At 53.5% G+C, this 20,673-nt stretch overlaps 9 protein-coding genes across 9 annotated transcripts; 5 read left to right on the plus strand and 4 right to left on the minus strand.

The window, feature by feature from the left end:
- Nucleotides 1-204: 204 nt before the first annotated feature.
- On the plus strand, nucleotides 205-2,240 carry BU25DRAFT_405829 (uncharacterized protein). Its single transcript, XM_033699875.1, has one exon. The coding sequence runs from the start codon at nucleotides 209-211 to the stop codon at nucleotides 2,009-2,011; it is 1,803 nt and encodes a 600-aa protein (XP_033568190.1). The 5' UTR covers nucleotides 205-208; the 3' UTR covers nucleotides 2,012-2,240.
- Nucleotides 2,241-2,717: 477 nt separating this feature from the next.
- Nucleotides 2,718-6,906, plus strand: BU25DRAFT_356926 (uncharacterized protein). The gene is made up of 4 exons (XM_033699620.1): nucleotides 2,718-3,621; nucleotides 3,673-4,073; nucleotides 4,121-4,968; nucleotides 5,022-6,906. The coding sequence occupies exons 1-4, from the start codon at nucleotides 2,994-2,996 to the stop codon at nucleotides 6,457-6,459; spliced, it is 3,315 nt and encodes a 1,104-aa protein (XP_033568191.1). The 5' UTR covers nucleotides 2,718-2,993; the 3' UTR covers nucleotides 6,460-6,906.
- BU25DRAFT_444594 (serine/threonine-protein phosphatase 2A activator 1) lies at nucleotides 6,907-8,735 on the minus strand. The gene is made up of 2 exons (XM_033700053.1): nucleotides 7,738-8,735; nucleotides 6,907-7,626 (listed from the first exon to the last, which is right to left on the minus strand). The coding sequence occupies exons 1-2, from the start codon at nucleotides 8,728-8,730 to the stop codon at nucleotides 7,087-7,089; spliced, it is 1,533 nt and encodes a 510-aa protein (XP_033568192.1). The 5' UTR covers nucleotides 8,731-8,735; the 3' UTR covers nucleotides 6,907-7,086.
- A 137-nt stretch (nucleotides 8,736-8,872) lies between these two features.
- On the plus strand, nucleotides 8,873-11,696 carry BU25DRAFT_444595 (uncharacterized protein). Its single transcript, XM_033700054.1, has 3 exons — nucleotides 8,873-8,978; nucleotides 9,035-11,299; nucleotides 11,357-11,696. Exons 1-3 carry the CDS (start codon nucleotides 8,960-8,962, stop codon nucleotides 11,527-11,529), a joined length of 2,457 nt encoding a protein of 818 aa, XP_033568193.1. The 5' UTR covers nucleotides 8,873-8,959; the 3' UTR covers nucleotides 11,530-11,696.
- Nucleotides 11,697-12,416: 720 nt separating this feature from the next.
- On the minus strand, nucleotides 12,417-13,584 carry BU25DRAFT_17657 (uncharacterized protein). The gene has a single exon (XM_033699440.1). It carries the CDS (start codon nucleotides 13,092-13,094, stop codon nucleotides 12,477-12,479), a length of 618 nt encoding a protein of 205 aa, XP_033568194.1. The 5' UTR covers nucleotides 13,095-13,584; the 3' UTR covers nucleotides 12,417-12,476.
- Nucleotides 13,562-13,723, minus strand: BU25DRAFT_302511 (uncharacterized protein; the record flags this gene model as incomplete). Its single annotated transcript, XM_033699458.1, has 1 exon — nucleotides 13,562-13,723. A coding segment is annotated over one exon (162 nt), but the record flags the coding sequence as incomplete, so codon positions are not given.
- Nucleotides 13,724-15,166: 1,443 nt separating this feature from the next.
- On the plus strand, nucleotides 15,167-15,612 carry BU25DRAFT_453708 (uncharacterized protein; the record flags this gene model as incomplete). The annotated part of the gene is made up of 2 exons (XM_033700110.1): nucleotides 15,167-15,353; nucleotides 15,464-15,612. 2 exons carry the CDS (start codon nucleotides 15,167-15,169, stop codon nucleotides 15,610-15,612), a joined length of 336 nt encoding a protein of 111 aa, XP_033568196.1.
- A 359-nt stretch (nucleotides 15,613-15,971) lies between these two features.
- On the minus strand, nucleotides 15,972-16,421 carry BU25DRAFT_417123 (uncharacterized protein; the record flags this gene model as incomplete). The annotated part of the gene is made up of 2 exons (XM_033699926.1): nucleotides 15,972-16,078; nucleotides 16,157-16,421. 2 exons carry the CDS (start codon nucleotides 16,419-16,421, stop codon nucleotides 15,972-15,974), a joined length of 372 nt encoding a protein of 123 aa, XP_033568197.1.
- A 1,902-nt stretch (nucleotides 16,422-18,323) lies between these two features.
- Nucleotides 18,324-20,348, plus strand: BU25DRAFT_465237 (uncharacterized protein; the record flags this gene model as incomplete). The annotated part of the gene is made up of 3 exons (XM_033700148.1): nucleotides 18,324-18,741; nucleotides 18,807-19,014; nucleotides 19,463-20,348. Exons 1-3 carry the CDS (start codon nucleotides 18,444-18,446, stop codon nucleotides 20,346-20,348), a joined length of 1,392 nt encoding a protein of 463 aa, XP_033568198.1. The 5' UTR covers nucleotides 18,324-18,443.
- Nucleotides 20,349-20,673: the final 325 nt, after the last annotated feature.

Raw genomic sequence — 20,673 nt, forward strand, 5'->3', positions numbered from 1 at the left:
ACAGCGCTAGAACATCTATTGTATGCATTGGGGAAGACAACAGGAGCCAAAACCTCGTTACACCTCAAAAGCGAGCTTTGCTGCAGGCGTCCACAACAGGTGTCAAGGATTGCCCTGTTTCCTTAGCGAGTTAGCGCTTTTCTTCGGGGCAAAATACCACCTCAGAAAATCCTGTCGCACCTCTCTTCTCCTCCACCACCGTCTCACGATGGCCGCGTCTGCTCAAAGCACGTTAGAGGGCATCGAGCGTCGCCGCGCGCAGCTCCAGGAGAGCGTTGACAAGCTACGGCGCGCCCTCACCCACTGGACAACATGGGAGGCCGAGTATCAGATGTTCAAGGAGGAGATAGAGACGGCCGATGACCCCTCCCGATCACAGATGCGCACCATAGCGCAGGATCTCGAGGCTTCTCTGCTGAATGAGAAGGAGGTCAACGAGCTCCTCGGCAAAGACCGCACTGCTAACCAAGTCGTTGACCTCGTTCAACGGCGCATTGACTATGTACAGCAGAACAGCGTTGGCGTCGAAAAGCAGCTCGATGCTGTTGAGAAGCAACTTGCAGGCGTCGACGTCCTGTTAGATCCCGGTGTGGACAATGAAGAGGGGTTGCCCATGATGGACATTGAGGAAGAGTTGGACGAAGAGGGCAACGCCATCTCGAGCTCGGTCAACCAGACGGGAAAGGGCGCTGCCGAGGTCGTCGAAGCGTTGCGCAAAGCTGGCTTGCAGAAGGCGGACCTGGAGAGGATGATGCAGGGTGTCGGGCAGAAGCAGACACCTTCGGCCGACGGCCCTCCAGCTCTAGCATCCTCAGCGCCCGCTGCAACTGAAGCACAGCCTAGTCCAGCCGAATCTCCGTCTGAGACTCAAACCAAGCCTGAAGTGCCGGAGACCACAAAGAGGTCTGTGTCTTTCGCGAACGAAGTCGAAGTCGAAGTCGAACCGTCAAGAGCTCGAGTCGCGCTCGAGAAGGATGGCTACAACGACGACTTGGAAGCTCTGAATTTCACCCAAGGGACCAAAGTCATCGAGCTCGACCAGGACGACAACCTGGTCGCTTCGTATCCCATCATCCCACAGGGCGAGTCACCGGAGGACGCCGAGTTGCGGCGGCAAATGCTCCAGTACGGCCTGTCGGAAGTTGGACAAGTCGTTGCAGAGCTCGACCTCGATCACCCTACAGCAGAGTACTCAGACTTCGATGACGACGACGAAGACGACGACGAAGAAGAAGAAGAAGAGGACGAGTACGGGCGCAGCACCAGGCCTGCTGTCACAGACGACTACCGGCAGCAGATGCTGGAGCTAGAGCGGAAGCTGAATGCTCGCATGCTCGAGAACGTCGGACCTCGTTCTGAGGACGACGACACTGTGGAGCAAGCGGAGAGTGTGCGCCTGCTGAAGGTCCAGAGGGACGACAAGTTCGACGACACCATGAGTGCGGCGAAACCTAAGACAGCGGGCTCGCAGTCCGGGAAGAAGGGCGTTCGTTTCGCTGATGACCTCGACATCTCTGCAACTCCACAGCCAGTCCGAGCACCGGAAGCCAGTTCAACGTCATCGAAGCCAGCCCCAACCATGTCAGACGTTGTCGTCGAGCGACCCGCACAGCCATTCCAAGCACCCACAGCTCCCCTCCAGTCAGCGAAGGTGTCGCGCTTCAAGAGCTCTCGCGCAACGCCTCAACCTCCTCGGATGCTTCCAAACCCGCAAATCTACGAGCCGCCGCCCGTGCCTGCTGGCCCTGCCGGTCGTCCATTGGCCAACACAGTCGTCGAGCACATCCCATCGTCGTCGGAGCCGGCTGCCCCTGACGAGTTCGACGCTGCGGTGCTCAACCGCGAGATACAGGCTGAGTACCACAAGGCACGGAACAGGTTCATCCAGCAACAGGGCGGCTTCAAGCCCACCGAAGAAGACCAAGCCAGCCCGATCGTGGAAGAGAGGAACGGGAAGACGAAGAAAGTGAGTCGGTTCATGGCGGCCAAGCTGAGGGCTGAGGGTATGTAACCGTCGATATACCGAGCAACGCGAGGTTGTGGTGTTTCCGTCTCCCGTTCCGTCTCCCGTTCCGTCTCCCGTCCTTTCTCCCTTGTTGGTCACTCGAGAAGTGATGCTGTGATGTCAGGAACCATTCATGCCTGTGGGGGACACCTATCTTATGTGTCAGATCCCACATTACATGGGTCCAAGAACAACCACCAACGAAGCACTCTGACGTGGCTGGCCTGTGCCTTCCGCGATTGCTACTTCACCGCAACGTACATCTATACTTGAAAATCTATCATTCATGGACAATCACATTCGAAGCCTACACTCTGAACTGAACATGCAATGCATCGGACCAACGCCGTGGACCAGCGCAGTGGACCAACGCAGTGGACAGATGCAGCAGGTGCTCGTCTACAACACGCAATGCTGTGATCCCTCGACATGCCTCCGTGTGTCCGTACGCTGACATGGCGAACGCGAAAGTCCATGTGCTATCGATAACACTAGCGCCAAACCATGCATAGCGGGGGCGGGGCAGCCATGACGCTGGACCGCGCCCGACGCAAAATTGTTTGCGACCATGTCCTTCCGCTCCGATTCGACGCCGCGCGGGCCTGACACCAGACACGCGCGTGAACACTTGCCTGACAATACTCGAGAGACCACCGCTCAGACCGCAACAGGCGAGCAAGAGAAGGATTTGTCATCCACGGACCAGTCCGCTCCATCTTCCCCGTCTTCCCCGTCTTCCCCAAGTCCTCCACCAGAGCCGGCATCGCCCTCACTCACAGCGGCTGGCGGAGCCCCTTCGTCGCTCGACCACCTCGCCTTCGCCCCCGTCGCGCTGGCGCAATACCACAACATCTCGGAGAAACTGGCCGACAACAACATCTTCCGCATCCTACGCAGTCCTGCGCCCGTCCGCCTCTGGGTCTATCGCAGTCTGTTCGCCGAGACTAGGCTGTGGGATCAGTGGAATCGTCGCAAGGGAGGGGAAGCCATGGACCGATCGCAAGGACACGATGCTTCGCTGGGCTCACAGGAAGATCTGTATGCGTCGGAGAGCACAGGCGACTCCGAGTACGACGCGCCCATCCAAGCCCGTCCCTACCTCACGCGCCTCCGCCTTGCCCTCGCACCCTACACTGTCCACTTCCGCAACCCAGGCTACATCCGCGACGAAACGCTGCGCATGCTCGAGCGCGACGTCGTCAAAAAGACGCTCGAAGACTCGCGCAAGCGGCTCGAGCTGCGCGAGGAACTCGGCCTGTCATGGGAGTTCTGGGACGACCTCGCCGCGGTGCTCAAAGCCGCGATCCCCTCGCTCGAGAAGCGGTGCTTTGCGCAGCCGGACCCTGCGGCGCCGGAGTACGAGGGCCTGTCTGGCCCGCTGATTGCGAGCTGTAGCCCGAGTTTGCTGAGGGATCTGGAGAGGCTGAACCAGCTCGTGTGTATTGCGCGGAACGTGCTGGTGCATGGCGAGAGAGTGCAGAACTTGAGCGCAGAGAGGCTGTTTGATAAGGACGTTTTCAATCTGGTGAATGTTTGCGTTAGGGTTACGGCGAGAGGGTATGATGGCGAGGCGGGGACGCAAGATGAGGACAAATGGCAGAGCGTGATAAATGCTTGTAAGAGCGCAGGATCGAGAGGTGTTTGAGATTTTGCTGACATGCCGGCAGATAAGAAGCTGCTCATCACCTGCCTCCAGTTTCTCAATAACCTCATCGCTAGGAACGAGCAGAGGAAGCTCATGCTGTGGATCGAGCTGTTTGACAGCCATCTCGATAACGAGCTGCCCAATTTCGCCGACATGAAGTACAAGATGGACGAGTTCACACCGCAGGACCAGACTGCGCCGCCGCAGCAGGAGCCTCTCCCCGAACATCATCAGCCAGCACGAAGTCTGGATACGTTTAAAATCCCACAGCAACCTGCATCCTCGCCCTTCCTGTTGTATATTGGCGAAACGGGCAACGAGGTCAAAAAGGCCCTGATGCAGCACGGCGATAAGGCTGGCGCGAATGAGATCGCGGCAGAGTGCAGGAGGAGATGGCAGACGATGGGCGAAGAGGAGAAGAACGTGAGTGTGCCACCCTACTGCGCACAAATTCGACCTGACGTCTACAGAAATGGAACATGCTCTACGCCGACGTAGTCGCAAGATACCGCGACCAGATCACCCAGTCCAGCACCTACAAGAAAGTCGTCGACCAGCACGCAAAGAACGAAGAAAACGTGCAAGCGCTCGCAAAAAGCATCAACCAGCTCCAAGTCGAAGTAGACCGGATGCGCTCCTCCATCACCGTTTACCCCGACGGAGGCACCCTCTCCCCGGACGCCGCGCCCGCCGCCCCGGCCTCGCAGCCCGCGCGCCCAGCAACAGAGGACTCGCTCTTAGACCCCAGCATCAAGCGGTCGCCCCCGGCAGGTGAGATCGATTTCCGTGTAACGTACCCGCCCTCCTTCGGCGCCGAGATCCTGCAGAATGGCAAAGACGACCTGTTGAAGCGTCTGGAGCCTGACCCCGACCGTCCTGGGCTAATCAGCGATGTAGCCTCTCCTACTTCTCCGCCGCCTGACGACGACGACGATGATGCCGATGACGACTACGATGATATTCCGGGGGATGAAGGAAGGGGGTTGTTGACTGATGTGCCCTTGATTCTGGGGCCGACGGAGATCGAGGTCCTGCCTATGATCATCATGGGTGGGATTGTGGAGCCGTCGGAGGGGCAGCCGGGATATCACTCGGATCCGACTGTGTTCAGCAGTGTGAGGAGCATGCACGGTGTGCGATGCCACCTGCTGCTTGCCCAAGACAACGGGAGGAACTTGCTCAGAGAGCTGTTGATCTTTGTCGCAGCTTGGGATTTGAGGGAGGAAGAGCTCTACTTCAAGTTCATGGTCAAGATCATGGAAGCTATTCTCGCGAACCAGCTGCTGCCGTTCGCCTACCACGCTTTCAGAGAGTCGGAGTAGGCACAGACGAATCCCAGATTTGTAGGGCTCGAGCTGACACATCTTGCAGATCCAAAGACATCATATCGCCAGCGCAAGCCGTCATCATGAAGTTGCTTACAAACATTTTTAGAGCACGACAGGCGCGAGCACAACCAGCCAAGGGCATAGCCAAGTCAGCGCCACCACAAGTCGACCAAGGCGATGTGCACATGGTCAACTTCCTCCTCACCGAGTTCCGCCGACACATCATCCCGCAAACCTGCGCGCTCATCTTCCTCCAAGGACAGATCCGTGCCGGCCACGCACAGCCAGAGGACTTCCCACTAAACCTCTGGGACATGGAGCGCATGTACGAAGGCGTGTACCAGTACCTCGAATTCTTCGCCATCCTCACCGAGCACGAGACCTGGAAGCGGATGCTCTCAAACTGGGAGATCGCCAACGAGCTCGTCACCCTCTTGAAAGAACTCGACGCCGCAATCCCCAAAGGCCAACTCAGCGTGCCTCCCCTCCGCCACTCCGCGCCTGCACCTCCACCCCCTGCGCCCGTCGAAGTCGACAACCCTCCTTCGCAACCCCAACACCACCAATCCCAACACCACCAATCCCCACCTCAGCATCCGCCACCTGTTGCCGTAGAGCGGCCGTACGATCCCGCGCCGAGCCATGCGGAGAGTTATATCCCGCCCCCGACCTCGCCCTCGCCGCGTCCGTACATGGACGAAGCTGCCGACGAGCCATCGGACTTCGAATGGCGGAATCTGAAGAAACTAGCTGTTCTAGTACTGAGCAGTCTAGTGTGGAAAAACACACTGGTGCAAAATCAAATACGACCCCTCGGCGGCATCGAAGCAGTTCTCAACTGCTGTTCGTACGACGAACACAATCCCTACATAAGAGAACACGCAATCATGTGTCTGCGCTTCCTCATGGAAGGAAACCGCGAAAACCAAGAACGCATTAGAGCCCTCGAGCGGTATAATCAGGAACGAGATGGCCCCAAGGGGACCACGCCCGTCGAGCAGTCGTTGAGAGATAAAATGGACAAAGCCGGCACCACGGGAATACCAGTCAACGTCAAGGTACCCGATGAGGTGCTCGATCAGCAGGGCTACGAGACGTACATGGACGGCAAAGGCCAAGTCATGCTACGCAAACGCCAGCCCCAACCCCACCAACCCCAGCCGGGGCTTCCGCATCAGCAGCCTCTCCCGGCTTTCACTCCAGCGGCTGCAGGGAGCTCCACCGCGACCCCAGCTCCTACAGGGGCGCCATCAGCGACCGCAGCGATCGCGTCGAAAGCGAGCGCCAAGTCGGCCCTCGAATCTCACAACCCGAAGGCGTTGGAGGATTTGGTGCAGCAGGTTATGCGCGATCTGCCAACGAACCTGCCGTACAAGGGGGCCAGGGAGATTATCCATGCAGAGGCGCTGAAGAAGCTGGATCAGGCATTCGATGGGAGCGGATCTGGTTCCGCGTCAGGAACAAAGGACGACGCGAAATGATGGATCGTAGGGGCACAGATGGGGGAGTCGAGACATTGTTGATATGCCAAGGTCCGATATCGAATGGGCGCTACTGTCATCTCAGCTCAGCTTAGCTCCGCTCCGGGGCGCGCACGTCCTGCTAAAGGGCTACAAGACACGACGAGAGCTTGGAAAGTAGGTGGGGGAGATAGCAGCGACTAGATGGCATGATGAGAAGTCGGGCCGTGATGCCTGAAGGAGGTGGTTGTGTGTGCTGAGCATGGGAGAGCATCGGAGCGGGACACCGCGTCAATCAGCAATCAGGGCATTTGGAAGGTTTTGCAAACGGCGCCCGTAGATGCGAGGAGGCGTGATTGTTGAGCACATGACGCGAGATGATGAAGACAAAAGCACCATTGGGTAGAGGTAGAGGTAGAGGTAGAAGCAAGCGTGAAGTTGACGTACAAATACATCTTGAATCACGAGAAAGGAACGGCTTGGTGTGGACGCATCGCTGATTCAACTATGGACCTGATGGAGACTAGCCCGTTGATGTTCGTCCACCCTCTGTACTGCGTAGATAGTGATACCGGTGAGAATGAACAGTTGAAGTCGTACCCTATCATGTCACAGCGATGCAGACATCCACGGGCACTTTATTCACATCTAAGCTTTCTTATCCGCCCATGGTGCTCTCGTACCCGGCTGTCCATCAGGCACACCCGGCGCTCCTGTTCCTCCTGGCCCTCGTGCCCACGGCGCAGCAGTTCCCGCATCAGGAGGTAACAGCCTCGCCGTACTCGCACCCGGTGGAGCCGGCGGCGCTCTTGTACTCGATGCCCAGGGTGCTCTTGTCGGTTGGTTAGGGCCTGCAGGCACGTTCGGTCCAGCAGCTTTTGCCCACGGCGCGGCCGTCATCGGCATACCACCTCCAGCGGCTAGCGGATCGCGAAGTGGCGGTTGAGGCGCACCCACTCGAGTTGGCTCTGCCAGCGGGTCTCGCAGCGCTGATTGAGGTCCTGTCTGCCGTACCGTCGGTGCGGAGCTACTCGGCATAACGGATTTCGGCTGCGAGGAAGTGTGAACGCTTGCCTGTATCTTGGGCGCGTTGGGGTCTGCCGTCCAGGAGAAAAGTGACCCGAAGGGGAAGTGTTGGACTACGGGGAATTTGGAGAGGACTTCGGCGTTGTACATTTTTATCATGCCCTGTTGTTTGTCAGAATGTTTACCAACCTCATGTGATTGGGTAAGGGTAGAAGGCCCTCACTATGCTTGGCTCCTCGCTGTGTTTGGGGAGGAGATGGGAAGAAGACTCACCTTATTGATCTTCGCCCACCCAGCTTTCACGCCAGAGACATCGTAGAGAATAGGACTGTGCTCCCAGAACGGTCCTTTCTTGACGTCGTAGATGAAGCCGATGGCGCTGAAGTACATGTTTCTTCCTCTTTCCCTCTGAACGGCAGCAAGTTTGGCCACATCTGCTGGATTCGGTGCGTTGGCGAGCGAGCCCTCTGTTGCAACATCTGCTGGTGTCGATATGGGTGGAGAGAACTGCGCGCTGCCGAAGATGTACGACACAAAGGTATGGTCGTCCAGGCCCCATACACCATGCGAACCGGCTGGTTCAAGTGTGTATGTGAGAATCAGACGGCGAATGAGAACGAGGTACGGCTCGATAACACCAAGGACGATGCCACGCTCCTGATCTCCATCCCGTGATGCAGGGAAGGCGCCGAGTTTCCACAAACACCCGAGGAAAGCGATGAAACTGAGTTCATGTCCAGTGCCGTAGTCGAGGCGTTGGGAGCTGCCGAAACTGCCGATAAAGTACGCTTCCAGCTCGCTTTTTGCTGATACTTCGGACGTGGATTTGTACGCCAGAACCTCAGCTGGCAAATACCGATCAAGCAGGTCCGAAGCCCGTTCTCGTACGATATCGTACCACTTTCTGAAGCTCACGTTGCCGAAACGACGGGGTCCTGTGTCTGGCGGTGCTTCATCGATGATGGATGTCAATGCGTCGAGCAGCTTGGCGAGGTTTTGGACGACGGGTGGGTGCGGGACTTCTGGGTCTTGCAGTGTCCACTCTTTGACGGATTCTGTCCCTCGCTCTTGGTCTTTGTGTTTCCTGGGTATTATAGATGTATTCAGCTGGAATATGAAAGTCATGATGTCGGCGTAGGCTTTTGATGCCAGGAAAGACGTGACATCGTCGCCGTCGTTGATGCACTTCTTCGGTGTCTGGAAATCATGGCCTTTTGCTGGATCCAACACTGTGAGAGTGGGAGCTGTTGGTGTGTTTTGTGTCATGATGGATGGTGTGTGGTGTTGATGGTCGATGCAGGGCATGTGATGGCGCGCTTTCGAAGCCCGTTGGCGGTTCGCGCTAGGCTGGTCCCGCAATGCGACTGCCAACCTCTCGAATTAGAACTCCTTCACCCCACACTTGATGCATGATAGGGCAGGTCTTGCTGTCCTTCACGACGGCGATGCGATAGCAGCGGTCGCATAGATTTGAGCATCGCTCTAGTGGCGCACAATGGCGCCTAGATCCGGAAGTAAGCATAACGGCGCGTTCAAGCAGCTTTGTTTACATTGTTTGACCATGATATAGCTGCCGACATTCTCTCTTCACCCTCGTTCAGCGACACCGAAGCCGCATCGCAGCAGCTCCTCGCCGAAGCCAGTAGTCCTGTTCGGCGCCAATATGCTGCAGTCATCGGCGCCAACCTTCTCAATGCAGCGCGCATGCTTCCCAAGCCACCAGCTCCGGCGCTGACTCAAGCAGGAAGAGCAGGAAAGCTGCTCAAGCCGGGCAAGCTGAGGCCAGGGTCTCTGAAGCGTGTCAGTCTTCCTGAAGAGCGTCCAAGAAAAGTCCGAGGCACGGGAGTGTACGACCTGAACCCTAGCCCGCAGAAGAGGAGCTCTCTGCCTGCGCAGGTTGTAGCTTCTGAAGATGAAGCACACGCACAGAACTCCGTGAGCGCTGGTGATATTGTAGATGTGGTACCAGAGACGAGTCAGGTGCGGTCAGAAGATGATGTTCCCGCCGAAGTTCCTGAAAGCGACGATGTACCAGCCGCAAACGAGGAGCCCGTAGAAGACGATCATGTCGAGATCGTGCCCGTGTCATTAGTGCCGCCTGTACACGAAGAGGCATCGTCAGCCATCCACAAGTGGCGAGGACGACCACCGAAGCGCAAGAGCGGCGGAAGTACAGTATCTGCCCGACTATCTGACGCTGGTACTGTCGAAGTGCAAGAGGAGGATGAGCCGTCTGCTATCTCCACGAAGGCTAAGCGAAAGGTTCGCTATGAAGATGTGCCTAATACTGCAACAAGCGTTGAGCCCAGCGACAAGGCTCCAGTCGCCAAGAGGCGCAGAAGGTTGAACGGTCCGAGGTTCGTCAGCCCAGACGCTGCTGAATTCGACGAAGTCTTGATCGCGCCAAAATCTACGACACAACAGGATGCACGACCACGCGGCGACCCACAGCCTGAGGTCAGGGTGTTCATCAGACCCACGGGATTGCGCACAGCCCAAGCTGAGCTGGAAGAGGCGAAAGACAACTCAGCAACTGCCATACCTGCCACTGCGTCTGGCCAGCGACGGAAGGTGAGTGCACAGCCTGTACGAGCAACGACCAGAAAAATTCAAGCTATCAATCACGTACTCGCACAAGTCGACGATGCAGATGGTGAAAATGTTGCAGAAGCCCCTCAGCCTTCGGCTCATGCAACAGGCGATGGAGGAAAATGTAAGGATGATCGCGAAGACAAACCCAGGAATGCGGGCACTAGAAGCAATGAGGACCATGGCCAGGACCATGGCCAGGACAATGGGCAAGACAACGATGATGGACCAGACGGTGAGCATAACGACGAGCAGAACGACGAGCAAGATGAAGGTGCTCGGGAGCATGATGAACAGAACGAGGAGGCCAACAATGAATGCGCAAACTTGGCAGGCTCACAAACGACGAACGATCAGTTCAACCGGCTCCACGCTCTGGACAAAGTGTTCCAGTTCGCAGACTCCGAAGAACGCTCTGGAGTTTGTTCGACCAAGCTGGGCAGAAATATACATCGCAGATGCGACAGGTCGCGGGTCACGCTCAGCCAGTCTGGTGAAGATTGCTCTTTAGATGACATAACCAGGTGTAAAGACGATCTTACCGATCTGCTTACAGTCATTGGCTCTTGGGTCCAACAGGAGAGGCGAGTCGTTTTTAAGCGCGATGCGTTCGCCTATCTTTTCCGCGCCTTGACTTTGGTCCTTGAGGCCATGCACGACAAGCTACAAGAGAAGCAAGGCGAGATCACCGAGTCACTAGAAGCTATGCAGATCGTTTATCCCTTTATCTGCGAGGTTCTGAAGTTCAAAGACACAATGGACGCCTGGAAGGTCACAGTGCCGCAACAAACCCAAGGCGACCGCCTTATCAAGAGTGTCGAAGGTGGTCTGATTACTCCCTTGAGAGCCGTTGAGAAGGCGTTCCGAGTAAAATTTGGTCATCTCAAGAAGGTCCAGCAAACTCGCCAGGCGCTTCTGGATCTACAACGACAACGAGAGGAACAAGAGCAGGCACTGATCCAGAGAGAAGACGCTGTGCGTGCTGGGAGGGAGAGGAGGAAGCGTTGGCAGGATATTCACATCGCACGGATGCAGTGCGAGCCCGATCCTGCACGAAGGCGAAGATTGAGGTTCGTCGAACCTGTTGAACTTGTAGAGACAGACGCCGACGGCCGTCAATTCGAGCGCGTACCGTTCTTTATAAAGCGCAGTATGCCGCCACCACAGTCGACTCCTGCGTCTAGCGGTAAGGAGTGGACGAAGGAGCAGGAAACAATGCTGCTTGATGCTCTGCAGTCATCTGACGGTAAGTTTGGCCCCAACATCATGCTTGCTTGCACTCCGCTGAACGTTTGTTGTCCAGCCTTAGAGCGCATCTTCAAAAAATATTGTGGTCCCAACGGTGCATTGCGCGACTTCTCCGTGTCAGATTTTGCAGCCAAAATGACCTGGGTCCGCTCAGGGTGGGCGCAGCTGTCACAGCAGCACGGCTGGGAGGTTCCAGAATGGGTCCAGAAGATACCATTGCTTCCTTAGTTTGCTTGAAGTGTTGGACGTTTTGATAAGTATTCTCCTCTCTCTTCGCGATACCCAAATGACCTATTCTTCTTGTCTATTGCCTTTCCATCTTGCGGTACTGGTTTGGTCCATACCTACCTGAGCAGCTTCTGGCGAGACGTTCCATTTGCGCCCTTACGGCTACGAGATGACCTGCAAATTCTTCTGCCAGTATTTCCTGTGCTATCTCGCTTCCTTAAGGTCACAGGTTCTGTAGTCCGGTTGATCAATGTACACTCTACCAATTCTTCGTCATACCGTTCACTTCGCTACCACGTCTCGTTGCAAAGCACTTTCACAATAAATGAAATGGTCTCAACGCTTCGTCAGACACTGAAACTTGCGAGCCTGAGGCAAATATCTGGCGGTGCAATGAAAGCAACAACTCCGTCTCCCGATTATTTCAGCTCGCCGCCTCCGCTCCTTCTTACCACCAGACTCATCTTCTCAACTTTCCACCCAGCATTCACCATATAGCGACCGTACGCTCCTTGGAAAATATTTGATGAATGTGGAAGAACTGTCAATTGAGTATTATGAACGACCTGAATATGGACAACATGCGAACCCTGAATGAGCTGGCCAATGAGAGATGGCAGAGAAGCACTAGCACCCTCGCGAACAACATTCACGGTACAGCAACATTTTCACCAAGGCTCTTCAGCTTGCGCAAGCTTTCTTCCTACTTTTATATCCACGCGCAAATTGCCCTTCCAACAACACGGCTTCCCTTCACACAACGCAACCAACACCACAAAACACCATGTCTTCTGAGTCAAGGCATCCCCATCAACTCAGGATGCTGAAGACCTACTACTCGCTCGCGAGATGAACATCATCAGACTGAGCTTTTTGCAACCACTTCAGCCGACCTCATTGAGGAGCAGCAGCCCGTGCAACCCCCTGCCCAGGAAGTTCTCATTGATCTAAGCAATATAGATGACCACCTTGTGACACCTTGGGTCGATGATGAGGCATCTTCTGGTTTTGAAGACTTCCCGTACGAGCCCGTCCTCGCTAGCAAGGAGAAAACACGTACCAAGGCACATCGTCGAGCGGCCAGTAAACGTGCTGCTACTTCCACCACGGCCAAGGACTCCGACTCGTCTGCTACATCTCCAGAGGATGAAACTCAGGAAGCCATCGACGAGTCGAATAATGATGACTAGGTTACCATAGCTTCTGCTACCGACGATAAGGCGCCTTCTGATGCCGAGAACAATGACATCGCCGAGATGCCAGTCCTCACCAAGAAGGAGAGGAACCTCCATAATTGTAAGTAGGTTAAGTCTGCCAAGCAGGCTGTCCGTGCTACAACTGTAGCTGCTGAGCCCACGAACCTGCCGAGGCGGATGACGAGAAGGATGTGAAGGGCGCGCCTGATATAAAGGTACACAACGCGAGGCGCCCGGTCCCGATCCAAAGAAGAACAAGCCGGGCGGTGCACAGCGTCGCAAGACCAAGGGTACCACCGCTGCTGCCGCGGCTCCTCCCGCTGTTTCTGCTGTGCCTGCCGATTCAGCTCCTGCTGTGGGCATGGTCATCCAATTCCGCGGCTACAACGTGTCGTAGTTCGTTCTGCTTGCGGTGTTCATGGCGCAGCTCTTTATGGTTGCTGTCAGTCTTCACTTGCTGATGTAAGGTCACACTACATAAAGTATATGCCAGCCACTATACTTCTGACGTTCTAAAGGTCTCTGGGTAGATTAGCAGCATTGCACGTTGCGAGGTTCATAGCGCTTGCTTCACGAAAAGGTCAGCTATAGAAACAAGTCAATTTCAAGTCATTCGCTTGACCCCTTTGCTCTTATTATTCATCAGCGTTCATATTCTCTATATTTCTCGAAGGCTCACATACCTATAACACATCCGCACAAACTCACTCCACCACCCATCAAAATAACATCAAAGCCTCAAGCGCATGCTCGTCTCATCACTGCCACCACCCGCCCTTCTTCTCCCTACTCAACTCTTCCAACTGCTCTCTAATCCTCCTCAACTCCATTCCATGCTGCTTATGCGTCTCATCCAGCAATCTCGCATGCTCTTTCCTTAGCTCCTTAAACTCCTCGTCCAGCTGCTCGTGCCACGGGTACAGCACAAAGACTTGGAAAGTTAACGCGGATGTGCCGATGACGAAATTTGTGAGACTGAAACCGCGGGTGAACCACATTTTGTGATTTTTGAGGCAGGCCTGTTGGATGTGTGGGTTTTGTGTGTGATAATTTGGTGCTGCTGCCGTGGGCCAAGGTTGCAGTACGGCTTGCGGTGAGTGGTCGAGTTGACAAGCGTGCTTTTGCGACGATTCCAATTGTTTGGCAGACTTCTCAAGGAAAGATTGATCAAAAGCGTAGTCGATGAAAGTAGAGGTATTGTGTGAGTCGATTTGATGGTTTTTGTCTTCGGGTACCCGAAGCGAACGCAATCGAGTGTCGCAGTGTGAATATCAGAGCGAGCAAAGGTAATCGCGCGATTTGTGCGAACAAATGTAGCAAAGAGTCACATGCGCAACCAAGACCCGTACCATTCCTTCAGCCCAACTTCGAACCATTTCCAGCAACTTCGTGAGGTTCCAAGGCCGGAAGTGGCATGATTCTCTCTCCGAATTGGGCCGATTTGGAGCTAGCACCGAGGAATATCAGGCCACATGCCCAGCTTCCGAAAGTCGCGGCCCACAAGTCGAAACGAGCGGCAATAACATCATTGGAAGATGGAGAGAACAACGACAAAATAAATGTGGCCAAGATCGTGATGTTTGCGTTGCTCATAACTTATTCGAGCTCGGTTTTCGCTTCCATTGTACGAACACCAACACATACTGTGGAAGGATTGAGATGATTTGGTTGATCTGTGGAGCTATGGCAAGGATTGATCGGAACTATATAGTGGAAAATAGCAGTGGTAGGATGGGGAGGCAAACTGCACTAACCGAATGAACTGGACAATCAGTGCAGCGGACCGCTGGCAAACACATACATATGCATACACCCTGTATGAGCTACACGTGACAACCACTAATATCAGCATGATGTGCCTCACTCATCGCTAATAACTGTTTTTCTAACTTCCGTCTGATTCTGCAACACTTTAAAGGCGGCAATCGCATCGTCAAAGTCGAATTCCTTCGCGGTGACCGGCTTGATGCTGTGCTGTTCAGCGAACCTCGCAAATGCGGCTGTTCCATCACGACTAAATGCAACACAGCCCTTCACTACTTTACAACAGTGCTGACCAGATTTGCCAACAAACAAGTATACTTGGAAGTCTGGGTTTTCGAGGATTTGGTGTAGTTGGACTTGCAAATCAAGCCTCACGGGGATAATTGAGGCATAAGTCAAGTATTTTCTGATGCTTGACTTGATATATTGGATAAACTCGGTGTCCTCTTCCGGGTCCTCGGTGCTAGATTGTGATATTTTCCCGTCGGATTCTGGTGTTGTGTTGGCTGTTAGCACCGTTAGCACTCACTCAAATTGTGTTAGGTGTCTCACCCAGCCATCCCTTGCCCAGCTGATACCCATCGTCGCGTAATTTCTGCTGTTAAAAGTGTACTTTTTGCCTATACAAGTCATCTGAGTGCGTGTTGATGACCTTATAGCCTTGCCAATAGCCCAGCATGCCACCCAAACGCGCCATGTCAAGCGCTGGCAGTACCCACCTCCCTGCAAAACGCGCTCGGATACCCACACTCAAAGCCATCAAGAGCAATACATTACCACCCAGCACTGCCAGCCGGCCCATAGAGCTCCCGGACACGCAACCCAAGCCCGCCAGCGACGTCGTAGAGCCATCCCGAAGCCCTAGTACACTTTCCCAGAGCTCTGAGGCGGTTGCTGACGCGCCAAACGAGTGAACATGCGAGCTCCAGCTGCTTTAGTTGATGTATGGAGAGGCTATTGTACCATGAATGCAGTTACAGCCAAACGATTTAGTCACGTGGCCGAGACGTACCACGTTCTACCATCAAAACACATGGGCGGCAGGAAGATTCGGTCCACTGAGTACGCACTCCACGCCGTCACCAGGGAGATCTACGAAGCATGGGACCGCAATGTCGGCTAAGTAGCCAGCCTCCTGCTTCTTGACGTCTCTGGCGCCTTTCACAACTTTTCTCATGCACGCCTGATTCACGACCTGCGGAAAAGGCGAGTAGAAAAGAAGACATTCAAGTGAATCGCAAGTTGCTTAGCAACAGATACACATCATCGATGGTTCCTGGTCGCAGAAATATCAGATTAACGCGGAAGTACCCCAAGAGTCGCCGCTGTCGACTATCCGTAACCTTTTCCACAACGCCGACTTATTAACGTTAGAACTAGGGGTACAGTCGTGCAAAGCTGCAACGATCGACGTTTTGATATATTTCTTTTTCTATCAGTAAACCAAGCTTATTCCTATGCCCACTAATAATCACCAACACACTATCCATGCTCCACCGTGGTATATCCATAACTATACGTCCTGCTCTTCTGCACAAGCTTATTCCCCACATCACTGAAGCTCCCTGCGAGATACAGCCCGCAACAATCTGTGATTAGCAGATTCGCATTCGTGTCCGAATCGGCCACACAACGAGGCCGCTTGGGATCCTCATACCTCCACTAACAGTAAAAGGCCATCGTGTCACCCGCAATCGTATAGATAGAACCTTTGTAGTTGAGATGGTTCACGTTGCGCCCGCATTGCGCTTTCAGTCCCTCAACGGTAAGGTCGCAGTCCCCATGATTCAGAATGATCCCATCGCATCCCACACCCATGCCGCAGGCACGTGGCACTAGAGGGCTGGTAGAGCGCTTGACAGATTGATCTATAAGAGGGATGGTGCTGTTGATGATGATGACTGAGGCTGTGCCGTCTGGTTCATAGGTCATTTGGTAAGTACCATCCTGGAACGTCCCAAAGGTATCGAGATGAACTGCGCGTGGATGGGCGAGGGATGTGGTACTATCGGAGTCGGACACCGGACTGCTTCTGACCAAAACCACCAGAGCAGAGAGGACTGTCAGACTTAGCTTGGAGGGCGCCAAGTTGTAGCGCCCTAGTGCAAAAGGTAGGTTAATCGTGTGGGTGAGTATAAATAAGCTGTTACTCTTGGCGGTACAGACTAAGGCAAAGGAATTGATGCTGACTTTATACTTGGAATGCCTACCCGCGATCGTGCAAAAATGAATACTTAAGCTGTGCTATTACGCGGTAGTGCAGATTTCTTCCCTCTCGCGCGCCGCCATTGGTACTGTTAGAGACGAGCAGACTGGTGCTCTGCGTCCAGATGGCTTGTAAAGGCGGAAGGCGGTGGACACAGGGGTCGTTGCTGCCTGAGTTCTAGTACCTTCAATGAAATTCGAGATTAGACTCGCATGTTGGTTCCGAAAACGATGCACACTCAGCGATTATAGGAAATAAGCGAAGCTAGATAAGCACCTCGAAGTACGGGAGACCGTGGTTTGCATGAGGAGCTTAGCGTTGGAAGGAGCGCTTGACCAAACTGATACTTATCCCCATGGAGGAGCCAGCCGAGCCAAGACGCAACCTGGTAGCGCAATTTCGTGCTTTTCATGGCAAGGCAGAATCTCTGGCTAGACCTCTCGCGAGGCTATCAAGGTAAACTTCCATGTACACGCAGGAAAAAGCCTGTGTTGAAAGCACAATCCCAAGTCGAAGTCGGCCGCAAGGTTGGTTTTGCTCGTGAAGTGCACGTAAGCGTACATGCATGCAACTCATCGCTTTTCTTGTGTAAATGCATTTCAGCTCCACTTTTACCCCTTAGTCGCCTTACATGGACGCGCTAAAGCTAGTAGCTCCATTTCCACTTCGGATCTGCCAAATTAGACTGAGCCTCAACGACCAGCCTCATCTCCGCCTCTTGCATACTTCGTCTGTAGATATGGCTTCGTGCGTCATATAGAAGTCGAATCACCGAACTGCGTTGTGTTAGTACTGTTATGCAGAATAGTACTTGTTCTATCTCTTGAACAGCATGCGCATTGAAGCGGACATTATGCCCTACAAGCCTGCGCTGATGAAGGTTTATTACTGAAGGCTCCACCTCTGTGACGTTTGGTCTTTGCTTCTAAGTTTTTGTTCTAGGTCAACTTGCAGCCTACCGACTTGGTGTCACACCTTCCAGAATATGGCTACCTCTCTTGCAATGCCTGCAAAAGTGTCATACTATACACAGAACTAGATGCTCACTTGCGCCATTCCCGTCAGAGCAAACCTCCTTTCCGTCGCTCAATCTTATCAAAGTATGAAAAATCAGCTGTTGTGCGAACCGAGGAAGATATTAAACCGGCGTGCAGAGCTATCGAACCTACAAAGCTCCGTGGGTGGGTACGCCTAAGGCGACGCCAAACGTGTTCACCTGCAAGCAAGGGAACGAGACAGAAAGGTATATGAGCTGGAATGGGGCAACGGAGGTGTAAAAGTGGGCTGTTTTTGGTGCGATGAGTAATGAGACGTTGGAAGAGGTGGCGAATGTGGTTAAAACTGGGTTTGAGACGAAGGCAGCTGTAAGCGGGCAATTGGCCTTTGCGAGGGCACAGGCCAGCGGGAAGAGCATCGAGACTGGTGCATCGCAGGTTGTTGCTGTTTCTGGAGTTGGCTAATCGGGTAGATCAGATGTATACTTGAGGAAACAACAGCCGAGATGCTGCTCGCTTGTGATATACCGGTAAGCGCTAGCTGTATGGCTGAAGCTACCTTCTAGTCCAAGGACAGGTATCTAATATCAACTAGATCCTCTCAAGCGACATCGCTGTGTCTGCCGTCGAAGACAGTGGGTCCTTTATCATTCTATCTCATTCCAGCTAGCGCATGCCATGTGAATTGAATATAAAAAGACGAAACAACGAAGCAAGTCCACAACACCAAACAAGCTCTTTCGTTTCTGCACAATGCATCTCAAAAGCATCGTTGTTCTTCTCTCTCTAGGAGCACTCGCTCAGGCCTTTGTCATCCCAGACTATGCCACTGACGGACTGTACTTAGCGGCAATTGAGCCAGACGGCACCGAAACTCACACCCGCATAACAGATATTATGCCCATCGGTGAAAGAGAGATACCCGAGAAGACGGAAAACCTCCACTCCCTCAAGCCACGGGGTGACATACCCACCTGGTGTGGATGCGGCTACGACTTGGACCATACTGGAACCGACCAAGCGGTAGCTGCTATCAAGAACTACTTCCAAAGTAGGTTTATCCCTACGATAGTGGAGCTCCAAACATTTTTGCCAGTGCTTACTCCTAATCTGCAGCAATCACCAGTAGTCTCAAAGCACAGAACGCGGTTTATATAGTGTATGGAGGCACCGTCGCTTTCATGTGCAACAGCGATAACATAGATTGGAATGGTATTGCAACGGAGTTTATTACCACTGCATACGAAATAATTACCTCGATGTGCGGCTGGTACATCGCTGGCACTGCACAGTGGGAAGGGGGAATTTTCAGGATTGGTTACATGTAAGTTGATTCTACTACTCAGTTGTAGCGAGATTACTGACAAGCTTTCACAAAGGCGCTACAGTCAAGGTTTGGATTTTTGTGGCGCTGCCGCCAGCTCCACTTGCCAGCAGTGTTTGGTACCTCCTTTAGGCACCACTTGCGGATTTTGGTGGTAGGCATGAGGAGCTTCGTTATGGAGATCAATGACATCCATTCGCGCGGTCTATCCTTGCGGTGTCAGGCTGAGATGTTACCTTCCTGTTGCTCCCATTTCTGCGTGCTCGGCATCTATCTCTTCGAATTCCTCGCGCTGATGTGACACTCGTGTTGGGCAACCCGAGTTACAAGATTTTGGAGCTAGTTGTCGGAGGAGAAGGATCCACCGATGGCTATTACGTGATAGACTAGCATCTATAGGATATATTGAGCTTTTGCTCACCTGCAATACAACATAATAACCACCCAGTCTTGACACTAGTTACTTCTATACCGGAAGCAATCTGAAGAGCCTGATATGTACCTCTCCAAGTTTTGAATCCGACTTACACAAGCTCGTCTTGCTAGTGCACTGCCACAATCACGATGCGGGCCAACCGAAGAAGCGGCGACTTGAGGCATGGAAGCTCGCGTTTCCGCCTGATAGTGTTGATGGCAGCGTGCCTGAACTTTCCAATGAGTGGCTTATCAGAAAGGTTCTTGAGCAGTTGAATGCCGAATGTATTACATACGACAACGGACGGGCGTGTAAGCGAAAGATTGGCGGGCAGAAGGAGCAGAATTGCGAGAGAACGCTTCAAGAGCTCACCAACTCAAAGATATACGCCGAAGACACCAAGCTCGTATCTTTACTCAAGGTACTGGAGTGGAGCAGAACTTGCGACATCTATAAAAGTCCGATGCAGTCTACGTGGCTAGCGACATGGATGGAAAGCCTCATGCTGGTGCTACCCTTGCTGAAGTTAGTAGGCAGACGGGCCCTCGCCAGCAGTCCATCGAACGAGCCTAAGGCTTCTTCGGAAGCTCAAGCACGCCTGTCTATCGCCACGGCTCCCTTGATGGCGCAGAAGGTTTCTTACTTCAAATTACGCATCTTGCCTCCACAAGCTTCATTAGGCCCTGTCATTAGCACAGACGCTGATCCGGCATTAAACTGGCCAAAAGCCTACGACTCGAGCCACTTCAACATTGTTGCACATGTCAATCACGACGCCAGGTCTACACGCTCGTATGCGCGGATTCGCACAACGATCCGAAAGTTGTTAGATACGTCTGACCTTCGTGACGGATATGTCTACTCCTACGGAGTTGAGGGCAATGAAGGCTACTTCATCAAGTGGCAAAATGTGGGTTAGGGTTAGGATTTTTTTTTCTTGAGTTTCCGCTGCTGGAGGATACAATAGAGCTTTCTGAGCACAATGCTATCCTCTACTAAGCTCTACATGCTGTGGTTGTGGTGCTATTACAGTTTGAAGTTTGGGTACCTGTGGTGGGCATCCTGATTTGGTAAGGTCAGCCTTCAAGGCGCGCTAACCCAAATAGTAGTTTTGGCTGAATGACCATCACCATCACTCTTTGCACCAACACACAGCTGCATCAAGGTAGGTTACACATAGACATAGCTGCAAGCAACCTGTATTACATCTTTGATATGTTTTTTGGCCATGCACAGGCAGATAA

The sequence above is a fragment of the Macroventuria anomochaeta genome, assembly GCF_010093625.1.
Source record: "Macroventuria anomochaeta strain CBS 525.71 unplaced genomic scaffold BU25scaffold_1, whole genome shotgun sequence".
NCBI classification, from domain to species: Eukaryota; Fungi; Ascomycota; class Dothideomycetes; order Pleosporales; family Didymellaceae; genus Macroventuria; species Macroventuria anomochaeta.